The 10954-nt window shown below is 36.8% G+C and overlaps 1 protein-coding gene across 1 annotated transcript; it reads right to left on the reverse strand.

Annotated features, from left to right (window-relative positions):
* Positions 1–1319: 1319 nt before the first annotated feature.
* Positions 1320–10559, reverse strand: LOC123978171 (general transcription factor 3C polypeptide 2-like). The gene is made up of 6 exons (XM_046061329.1): positions 10217–10559; positions 9634–9712; positions 8396–8524; positions 7853–8122; positions 6001–6108; positions 1320–4482 (listed from the first exon to the last, which is right to left on the reverse strand). The coding sequence occupies exons 1-6, from the start codon at positions 10435–10437 to the stop codon at positions 4279–4281; spliced, it is 1011 nt and encodes a 336-aa protein (XP_045917285.1). The 5' UTR covers positions 10438–10559; the 3' UTR covers positions 1320–4278.
* Positions 10560–10954: the final 395 nt, after the last annotated feature.

Genomic DNA, 10954 nt, shown 5'->3' on the forward strand with positions numbered 1-10954 from the left:
ACAGAAACAGAGCTTGACTGGGTTTAGTAAACAGCATAGTGCCCTTGAGATTGGATTTTAATGAAATGTTGGGCTTAATCTTGGTGCTAGAGGGATGATCATGGCGTCATTAACCTAATTACAATTTCTCGGGACCACGGATATTCACAGCATGTTTCATGGAACTTCAGACAGTTTTGGTCAGTATTTCGTTAATACTTTGGACTTGTGTAAAGATATTTCTTTGCACCCATAATAAAAGCCAACAAGTCAGCTGACGTCCCTGTAATGTTTCACAGCTACTATTAAAGTGTTGATGTCGTTATGTTGCTCTCAAAGAAAGGACAACTGTACGTTGTAAACGCCTCGTTGACATCCATTATGATCCAAATACTTGCATGGTTGTTAGCTGTTATTCAATATCATGTACAGTAAGAAGTTTCTTGTTCAACTGCCAATCAGAATATGTTGATAAACCATGCAGAGGATTAATCAAATAAAAATATCTTTAAAATTCTATATTTTCACCAATTTTTAAGGAGATTCTGTATATTTAAATAGATTTTCCTTTTGAAATGAGAATATATACGGACCCAACAGCTATGAAGACTAAGTTAAAACAAAGTGAATGTAAGACCAATGCATTTTACTTTACTAGTTTTGATATACATGCATACTGATGTTCTCCTCTACAGGCTGTGGCATTAAACTGGAGCCAACAGTTTTCTTGTTTGTTCACTGTGGAAGTCTACTGTTTGAGAATGCTCTGTATTGTGCTGTTGCTGTCTTTGTGTGACTGTTGTAAATATGTCAAATATTGTGTCTTTTCTGTGTATGATTTTGTGTATACATGTGTAAATACATTTATCTCCCTTGTACAATCAGTCTTTAAAACGTCCCATTTGTCTGAGTGTTCCGGTGATGTTGCGTAAACCCACGTCACAACTGTGATGTTTGAGATTTCATTTTTATGTGTGGCAAGAGTTTTTTTTTGTAAAGTGAAATAAATGACTGCAGATGATGAAAAGAGCCTGGTTTATTTTATAATTGTCCATTGCGACTATTTCACTTTAAAGCAGAAGATAACATTTTAGACCTAAACCCTATTTTTGTACTGATAAAATAGTTGAAGCTTATATCACTAATCCAGGCCAACTGGCTATTAAATACTTTATTTATTGGTAAAACAATCTAACCACAAGTTCCAATAGTTGATGTTCTGCAACTTTCGACTGTATAACAAGATTTTAATCATCAGTTGGCGTTTGTCCAGTTGTCATGCACTGGTAGAAGAATTTTTCTCAGTAAAATTAAATTTTATTTATACAGTATAACTATAATAAGAAGAATAATAGTTTTATTTGTATACCACTTTTCAATTCACAGGTAACAAAGTGCTTTACAGCAATCAATGTAAAACAGACACACACAGTATCACACAAAGTGGTGTGCAACGGATAAAACATATAAATAAAACAATATAAATAAATTACACACTACACATTGAAAGTTATTTTGTATAAATGAGTCTTAAGAAGTGAGATGAAAGCAGGAACAGACTCTGCAAATGGTAAATTGTTTGTACTTATATATAGCATATAGTGCCTTTCTAGTCTTCCGACCTCTCAAAAGGCTTTTACACTACGTCACATTCACCCATTCATTCACTGAACGGAAAGAACATTCACACACCAACGGAACAGCCATTGGGAACAATTTGGGGTTCAGTATCTTGCCCAAGAATACTTCAACATGCAGAGTGGGGGAGTCAGGGATCGAACCACCGACGTTCTGATAAGTGGACGAACGCCCTACCCCCTGAAAACAGCCTCCCCAGAAGGCTGATGTCGTCTGGAAGATTGTTTCAGAATGTAGCGGACCTGACAACTAAGGCCCTTTCTCCTTTTGGCTTTTAGCCCAGACCTCGGAATAGTTAGCAGCACCGTACCAGAGGATCTCAGTCTGCATATATACATTTATATTTACATAAAAGGGTTAGGAGTATATATGTTTTACTTCTTCCTATCCCTTTTCAAACATGTAAATAGAAGTTTTCTTTTATTGGCAATCATAAATTAATAAAAGTTTGTTTGCTAAATATTATTGTTTTGGTTTTTGTGTTATTTTGAATGTATGCTTATTTTAAATTGTTTGTTATTTGTTTTTAACATGTTTGAAATAAATAAATATAATCAATCTCAATATAACACCAAATCATAACAGAAGTCATCTCAGGGCTGTAGAGTGGGTCAGGTCGGTACTCTTTATACTATTAATATTATTATCGACAATTACAACATTTTAAAATCTAATATTACAACAAGTGATCATGTTATACGATCAAAAGCTCCAGAACAACTACTTAAGGATCTATGGCGTGATAAAGTTGTTTTGCCAACTATTTCCAAGGTCAAGAGTGAATGTTCAATGTCAACTTTATTTAATTTACCCAGAAACATTTATTACATGTAACATTTCAAAAATAGCAACAGAGCAGAATAGAAGAGCAAGTTCAAATAAAGTTCAATAACTTATGATTTACAAGTTAACGATAATTTTGTGAGTATTGGTTTTATGTGACTGACAATATTATCGTGGTGTTTATTAAACATCATTTTTAAACTGTTGATAAGAGTTGTAAATAATTGGAAAAAACAAAACTGATGAGCACATTTTCAAACCCCTAATTTAACTTAGGAGGAAAACATGTGTTAGACAGCCTCTAAAAAAAAGACAGCTGCGCCTGTAAATAATAACATTATCCAATTTGTTTTGTAGACACTGAAAAATAACTGGAGGTAATATCACCGCAACGGTTATAAAAAAAGGAATCAAAATGTTTGAATCATCAGAATAACAACAGCAGGTTTAAGTTAACAGGTGAAGAAATTAACATTTAAAAAATACCTAGAATGTGTCATATACAAACATTACATCCAGCATTACATACAATAAAAAAATTTCAAGTATTTCCTCCCAGTTAAAGCCTGAGATGTTCTTGACATCGTAAAAGAGAAAAAAATGTTTGATTACAAAAATACAGCAGCAAAAATTAACTTAAAGATATGCTCCCAATTTCCCCCCAGCTTGCCGTTGAGGTTTTGAAACTCAGCACATTTCACAGTTTGAGAATATCAACAGTGAGGTGGGAGTAGATTTTGGGGGCGTATCTGTAAGGTACTGTAAAATAAATTAAATAGCATGTTGTCAAGAAACCAACACTAGCACACGGTGTGCTGCAAATGTGACCCCCAATGTTTCCGATCCTCTGACCAGCCAAACGAGTTAGAGAGCGATGCTGCTTTTCTTGGTGCTGCACCCTCTGGTTAGCAACGCCAACACATCTGAAGACAGACATTCACATAAACTGCAGTGGAATGTGTTGCTGATTACAAAAGGTTTGCCAAAATAATGTACAAGAAAGAAATCCTTTAGTCCAATTTCTCACAGCTTCCATTTTGTAACCAGAAACACTTTTGTTTGACTTTACGCACCAACTAGAGACATTTAATGAGTGATGTTTACATTAAATTGACAGAACAGGATGTATGTTTTGTTATTTTGAATGTGTTCATTTTTTTAGAATAACTAACACTATTCTGATTCCCAAGTCTGTTGCACCTGTAACAACACCAAACAGTGAGCCATAAAGTACACCTTCACATCACTCTTTACTAATTAACTAAGTCAGCAAAAACTTTTTTTTAAACTTGTTATCAATTTCAATTTTTTTTCCTGAGTGTGGCTGATTTTCTAACAGCGAATGTAGCTGATAATCTCCTTTTCTAATACCTTGGACTACTGTCAACAATGGATTCACTGCCATATTTGCAATTTGTTTGCCAAGATAGATACTGAAGCAACCGAAACCCCTACTTGAAATCAATAACTATTAGGTGGAAACTGCAAAGCAAGACACTTAATCGCCAGCTGCTTAAACTTCTTGGAGGCATATAAACTGTGACCATTGACACTTTTCAAAGTTTGGTGAACAGTGGAAAAAGATGGAGAAATTATGTCAATGAGACATTTCGTGGGAAGTAAAGCAGTTTGATGTTGAAGAAATGCCACAAAACCTGCAAATCATTTAGTTTTTCCTACTTAAATATAAAGTTGAATTGGTTGATCATTTATTTGCTGGTCTTTGGATTCTTGAAACAGGATTAAACCCAGCAAATGTATACAGTTATGTGCAAATTAAATATTAATATCGTCTTCATCATTCTAAAAAATAGTTTTTTGCAGGTGTGTTTTTTTTGCACAGTGTCATCCACCTGTGGTGAAGTTCAACTGATGCTGCTATAGCTCGTCTGTTACAGTTTGGACGGCCTCCTTCTGTGAGTCTTTCTGAGAGTACAGTGCGTTGAACTGGGCCTGGTTCTCGCTTATCATCTGCTTGGCCTCGGAGGTGATCAAACCCCTCACACAGTTCAGTCTGACCAGCCCCGTCTGGCCCGCCGACGCCACCCACGTATGGCAGCACATGTTCGGATTGAAACACACCTGAGGAGAGGAGGAAGATTATTTGAGGTTTCTCATAATATCTGCAACATGTCATTCACTGGGGGTCATTCCCATTTCCAGAACGCAAAATAAAATCTTTACAGCCAGTACGTGTAGCTGCAGACCTCTTCAATCAGTCAAGGTTTTCACAGTTTGAACACAGTCAGTGGAGAAACAAAACACAGTGAGGAGTTGTTACATGAGAAGCTTAAGCACAACACAACAAATTACTTGCTACACACCAGCTCACAAATTTTTGTTTTGTCATTGTCAAGCTGCAGGACGTTGCTGGGAAATCCAGTTATTTATGTCTCTGATTCACCCAGTGACTTAAAAGGATCTTCCAATATTTTTCAAACTGGTTGTTATAATAATAATTGTGGCTATTTCACTATGAGTCAGACTAACTATGCACTCGCCACCTTAGTGATATGAAATCTAGTATACATGTAAGTTTCTGGACAGAGTGAGCATCCTAAAGCTTTCTGAACAAAAGTAGATTTTATATAAACTCCTGTCTTGAATGAAAAACGTAGCCCCCTGGATTAGCAATTGTTGCTAACTGCATAGTTCTTTCGAGGTCAACGTGCCAGCTAACCACTTAAGCTCTCTTGGCCACAATAGTAAGTGCAGTTTCAACGGAAACCAAACCAACATTTTAATTCTAAAGTAAACACTAAATACCTGGAATTCATGGCACACAATACTAATCTTTAGTCTCAAGGACAACTGTGTCATCAGCGTGATGATACGTGGATCAAGTATTGATCCCTGAGGGACTTCATCATGTCAACCTTTCTAGACTCTTATTTCAGTATTTATCTTGATGACTACTTTTACATCCACTAGAGTTATTGTTTTTATAAACTAATAATAATTCCATTTAAGTAGTTTATGTCCCCTCTTCCCTCCTCTGTGAATTACTGAGCTGTAGCTCTCAGCGAATCAATATCACTGCCGCCTCCTTTTCTTTACTGACACTCATCTATCCCTCTCTTCATCACTATAAATCCTCCTGGTGTGCCTTTTATTTTATTTTCTCTCTTCCACTTTCTAATCCATTTATCCCCTTCAGACAGAAAGCCAGTCAGACCTTGTGGCGTTTTGTTTTTTGAGATCATCCCATGAAGTACCAGTCCATCATCTCATTCCAGAGGGCACAGCGACACCCTCCACTCTGCCTCTCTTAAAATTAAACACATCAAATCCTCAAGTGGCTGCTTTCCATTTCCCCCTCCCTTCTTCCACAGAGGGTGACATTTTTCTCATTTTACACATCATTACATTCAGCTCGTCTTTATAGCTGCCCATCAGGAGGAGAAAGAAGGAGGAGGAAGAAGGAGGAGGAGGAAGAGGCTCCTCTCCCATCTCTTACCTCTGTTTTGATTCTAGTGTTTATCTTACTCTTCCTGCACTGTGTGTGTGTGTGTGTGTGTGTGTGTGTGTGTGTGTGTGTGTGTGTGTGTGTGTGCGTGTGTGTGTGTGTGTGTGTGTGTGCGTGTGCGTGTGTGTAGATACCTTGTGTAATGCAGCCAATGGCATCTCATCCATGTTAATCTTTGCCTTCAACTCTGTTTCTTTCATGCGTTTCCACAGAGGTTGCTTCTCGCTTGCTATAAAGGTCAGCTGGAAGTCGGAGGAAGTTATTATTATGTTATTACATGTGCAGTATGTGTGAGTTTAAAAATGCAATGTCAACATTTTTTAATAATCACTAGTAACTGGTGAATTAATCATCGGTAGTAAAAGCTATTTAAAATCTTCTGGTCTACTACAGATGGAATACATTATCAAATTATTTATATATTGATTTGCTTAGGTTAGTAATTTAACAGTGTTATTAAAACAATAATTATACTATTGTTATTACTTTTATTGTTTTATGTGAGCTTGCATGGTGGGGTTTTGGCATCATTCATTCATTCTCGTTTTTGTTTATTTTATGAATGTTTCAACAAATATATCAAAAGTACTTCTGAAACAAATTGCCTGCCCTAGCTACAGATGTGGCTCTTTAACTGTACAAATTATACTAACACGACCCATTGACCCTATTGCACTATGTTTGATTGTCTCTGTTATTAGCCTTATGTGTGGTTTTCTTTATTACCTGCATTCTACAGCAAAATTATTATAACAAAAAAAAGAGATTGGCATGGCAATAGATCTCTTTGAAAGAACAAGGCAATGCCATATTTGGCACCATAGGTGGATTTATTTTCACCACAGGTGAATAACATTTTGAGGCTGTTTACACATCCACATACAACAACTACGTGGACGGAAAAACATACTGCAGTCTTCTGCAAATAAAATCTAACGGTCTGATAGTGGAGGCATGTAGTGTGTCCAAATATAAATGTGCTCAAACAGCACCGATCATTGAACATGCTCATGTTTTTGGTGAACTGATCGTGTCCATTTGTAAACGTGAACTCATACATTACTCCATATAAACTACTAAAATAACAGAAAGGAATCCACATTATAAAGAAAAGTAGCAAGGAATCGATGCCAGACGGGACTTAAGTTTCAGCCAAGCTATTATAGGCGCACCGTTGAGAGGTAAACATGGATAATCCATGAAGGAAAACAAATTATGGTGAGAAGAGACACTTTGGAAAGCTATTATAGTCCGTAGTTACAGTTAATTTTTTAATCCATTAAACTTGCATCTTCCCAACTTGCAACCGCGACTGCTGATAATTTCGGCTCTCATGCTAAATAACACGTGTAATACGCCTTCATTTGTCCAAATTTCTCTTCTTTTCTTACTTCTAATAAACCTGTTGACTACTACTACTAAAGTTTCTTCTTCTTCTACTATAGAAACATGGCAGGGCAACATGGTGACGTCCATGTAAGAGGACCCGCGGTGTATGTAGATAGAAATGTCTAATTCTAAGGTAATAAAAACATATCGGCTCATTATTTAAGGTCTTTATACACCACTGAAACATAGTTATGGATATTCTATTGCATTTCTGTCAACACATCCTCAGAAATATTACACACCGAACCTTTAATGCAATTCCAATATCTTTTTCACCCGGATAAAAAATATAAATATCTAGAATAAATGGAACAAAATGTCAATTGTTAGCAGCTTTTTCTAAAAATAGTAGTAGTGGTCAATAAAACAGATACTAATGGAACACTTTCCTAAACATAGGGCCAGGTAATGTTTAAAATATTTTAATAATAGAGCTGAGGATACCCATGTTTTTGTATCAATAACAAAAACCTTGCTTTCACAATGCTTTACTTTTTTCCCCCATTTAGCAACCATCAATCCAATAATTTCTTGAATAATAATATTTTCATTGGTCTGCTTGTGTGAATCACTTTGTGACCTGGTTTCTCTACCCACCATATTGCCGTCTGTATGGTGGAGGTAGTATTTCTTTGCAGCGTCTTTGTACTTCTGGAACCGCAGAGGGGGACATTTATCCTTTCCATGTCTTCCTCCATCTCCTCTGTTTTCTTTATCGTTCTCATTTCCTCCTTCAGATCCAGCATCCGGTCCTTCTGAGTCTCCTCCTTGCTCTTCAACAGCGTCTCCCTCCTCCTCCACTCCTCCCATCTCTTGATTTTTTTCTTTAGCTGCATCATGAGGCACCAGGGATGTTAAGTAGATGGGCTGAAGACAGAGTCAAGGAAACAAATTTATGTAAGTTACTATTTTACTGTGTTTAGATACTTTTAGAAACCGGGTAAAAAAAAAAAAAAATTGCTTCTATTATTACAACTTCCTTGAAAATACTTTATTCAATCCACTGTTTAACTTGTAAAATGTATTTAATATAACATGAAATTATTATCTTAAAAGGTGACTAAATGTGATTTATCTAGGTGGAAGGAAAAAGCATTGTATAAAAGAGAATAAAATAAACAAAAAGAATAATAAACTTACAAAGCGTCTTTCTATCGTGCGTTTGACGTGTTGGGGAGTGGAACTTATGTGAGGTAAGATGGCAAGGATCACATCACCGAGGCTGTCTGACGTCACCACACAGTTCAACCAATCAGTATAAGACATGGACTGCAATGAAACAGAAAAAGACATTAAGAGCATTAAGATATTAACTATTTTCCCTCTCAAATTAATGTCTTGTTTGGGCATCTTGATATTTTATTATATATTTTATTTTACAATGTAATTATTCACATTTTGATAGGATGGGCGATATGGCCAAAAATGTTAATCACAACATTTTATACCATTCGATATGGATAATAATCACGATAAATGTCAAATCATTATTTCCTTCGACGATATATTGAACATTTGTAAGATTTAGGGCTGGATCTAATGATGATTTTATTCCTCAAAGCTTCTATAGATTATTTCATCGATGCGTCGTTTAAGAAGTACTTTTGCTTGGCGGCGGCCGAGTATGTGTCATCAAAATGCCAAGTATGTATCACTTCAAGCAGGTGTTGTTTTGTCACTACACAACTAACAACAAAAAAGGTTCAGCTAAAGAAAGTTTTCAAGGGCTCAACGATAAGATTTTTTTCTTATTGTCAACAAATACCATGAAAACACCAAAACCTATAATGAATTCTATTAACAAGTTTTCTGTGTGTATCCAAAACTGATCTTTTTCCTCTGTGCCATAGGGCTCCATTCCTGTCACTGGGCCACACTGTTTCACTGAGCGACATGTTCCTCCATTACCATGAAAGCACACACTGTAGTTTATTTGGAGTCAATCCCACATACACCATCCTGCTGCCCGTAAACGCTTACTAAAGCTCCCAATGTTTATTAATCCGCGACTGACAACAAATTCACCATCTACTCCTTTTTGAGTAATGTATGCTAAAAACTACAATACCCAGCTGTTTGAGAATTGTTTGCCTTTTTAAAAAAGGAAATTGTAGGTACCAGTTATATTTACAAAGCACTTTATGGTGAAAAGTATTATGAACACTCCATGACTGGCACACAAATCCACAAGTCCAAAAACAAAGCACCACTTGGGTTTAGATCAGGCCTCCACCACCCTGCATGTTTTGTCATCCTTGCCAACATGATGTCCACAATTTAAGGACTCCCTAAAGAACAAAGCTAATCTTGTGCCCCATGGCTTATTTAGGGGATAGCAGTGACTGAAGGATGGAAGATTACAGCGCAGTCCCACTTACCCACACTGTGCCTGTCCTAGGAACTGGGAAGTTGGAGCGCATGAAATGGTCAAAGTAATGGACTCCATGTGAACCATTCCTGAATACAAAATAAAACAGACAATTATTAAAAATGACAGGAATGACAAAAGAAATAATGAAACATGTGAAAATCTCAGAATGACCCTCACGTGTCTTCAGTGCAATTTAGTAGCCACAGGGAGTGCTAATGTGAAAACAGCTGTTTAATGTTTTCTGGATGTGATTTATCAAGTCTGAGAAACTGCAGAGGATGTCACAAGAGGTTATCTCATCTTGGTCTGAAGAATCACAGAAAGCCTGTGTTCTTACAAAAGAAACTAAAGAAGTGGAATCATAAAGTCTGGATATCTCAGCCTCCTCTACTTCGATAAAGTTTAACAAAATTATTTTTTGCATAATAAAACTTTCACACATCTCTTATCTCTCCAATCTTGCAGACAAGTTGCAAAGGTACCTCCTCCTATGTAATCTGCAAATTCACATTACAGATGTCCCGTGATAGCTGTTCCTCCATGGACATTTATGGACGTTATGAAAGGGAAAAACAGAGAAGCTGTCTTACGCCGCAAATGCGTTCTCCTGGGCCAACAGGATGCCAGGTGCATTCAATGGCCAGTGGACATCAGTGGTCAGACAGCGTTTCAGAACATTGATGGGATCATAAAGCCTCCTCAGGTCCCAAGTCTTCACATAGCGGTCATCTCCTGCTGTCGCCAACAGGTATCTGAGAGAAAAGAGAAGCAGCTTTGACAACTCGACCGAATAAAAGAGGCTCGTGTCCATTTTTGATCAAAGACATGTTGATGATAGGAAGCAAACTAATAACTGAATGGTGGTCACAACTGGAAATTGTTTTTAATTGTCAATTAGTCTGTTATATTTTTGTTTCTCTTGTTTCTTGTTGTAGTCAAGGTTGTTTTCTTCCATTTTTGCTTTGCTTTATTCTTATTATTCTCATTTGCTGTTACTGTGATTCGTTACTACTGGCCGTTTATCCTTTTCCCTCTACATCCAAACATGCACATACATCTGCAGCTCATCCATACGATCAAGCCTGGGCAGGACTCATAGCAACGCCACCCTAAAATTGAGACGAAGAATAAACAAAACAAATAAACAAACTATAAAGGAAGGACGGAGGGAGGCTACGTGCATTCAATTGCCAATAGATTTCATTGGTCAGTACAACAAAAGAGTGGTGTTGGATGTGGAGAGTAGAGAGTAAAGACGACAAACTGTTCAGGTAAGAAAAAATAAAAGAAAGGCAGAGGTGGAACAGAGAGACAGGTAGTTTTATCTC

This window comes from Micropterus dolomieu, linkage group LG10 (assembly GCF_021292245.1).
Source record: "Micropterus dolomieu isolate WLL.071019.BEF.003 ecotype Adirondacks linkage group LG10, ASM2129224v1, whole genome shotgun sequence".
NCBI classification, from domain to species: domain Eukaryota; kingdom Metazoa; phylum Chordata; class Actinopteri; order Centrarchiformes; family Centrarchidae; genus Micropterus; species Micropterus dolomieu.

Excerpts from the sequence above, each read along its gene's own strand:
- LOC123978171 (XM_046061329.1), bottom strand. The coding sequence starts at position 10,437 with ATGGACACGAGCCTCTTTTATTCGGTCGAGTTGTCAAAGCTGCTTCTC. Across the intron at positions 8,123-8,395 it reads GCACGATAGAAAGACGCTTT|CCCATCTACTTAACATCCCT; the intron begins GTAAGTTTATTA and ends CTCTGTCTTCAG. Across the intron at positions 4,483-6,000 it reads CATTGGCTGCATTACACAAG|GTGTGTTTCAATCCGAACAT; the intron begins GTATCTACACAC and ends TCCTCTCCTCAG.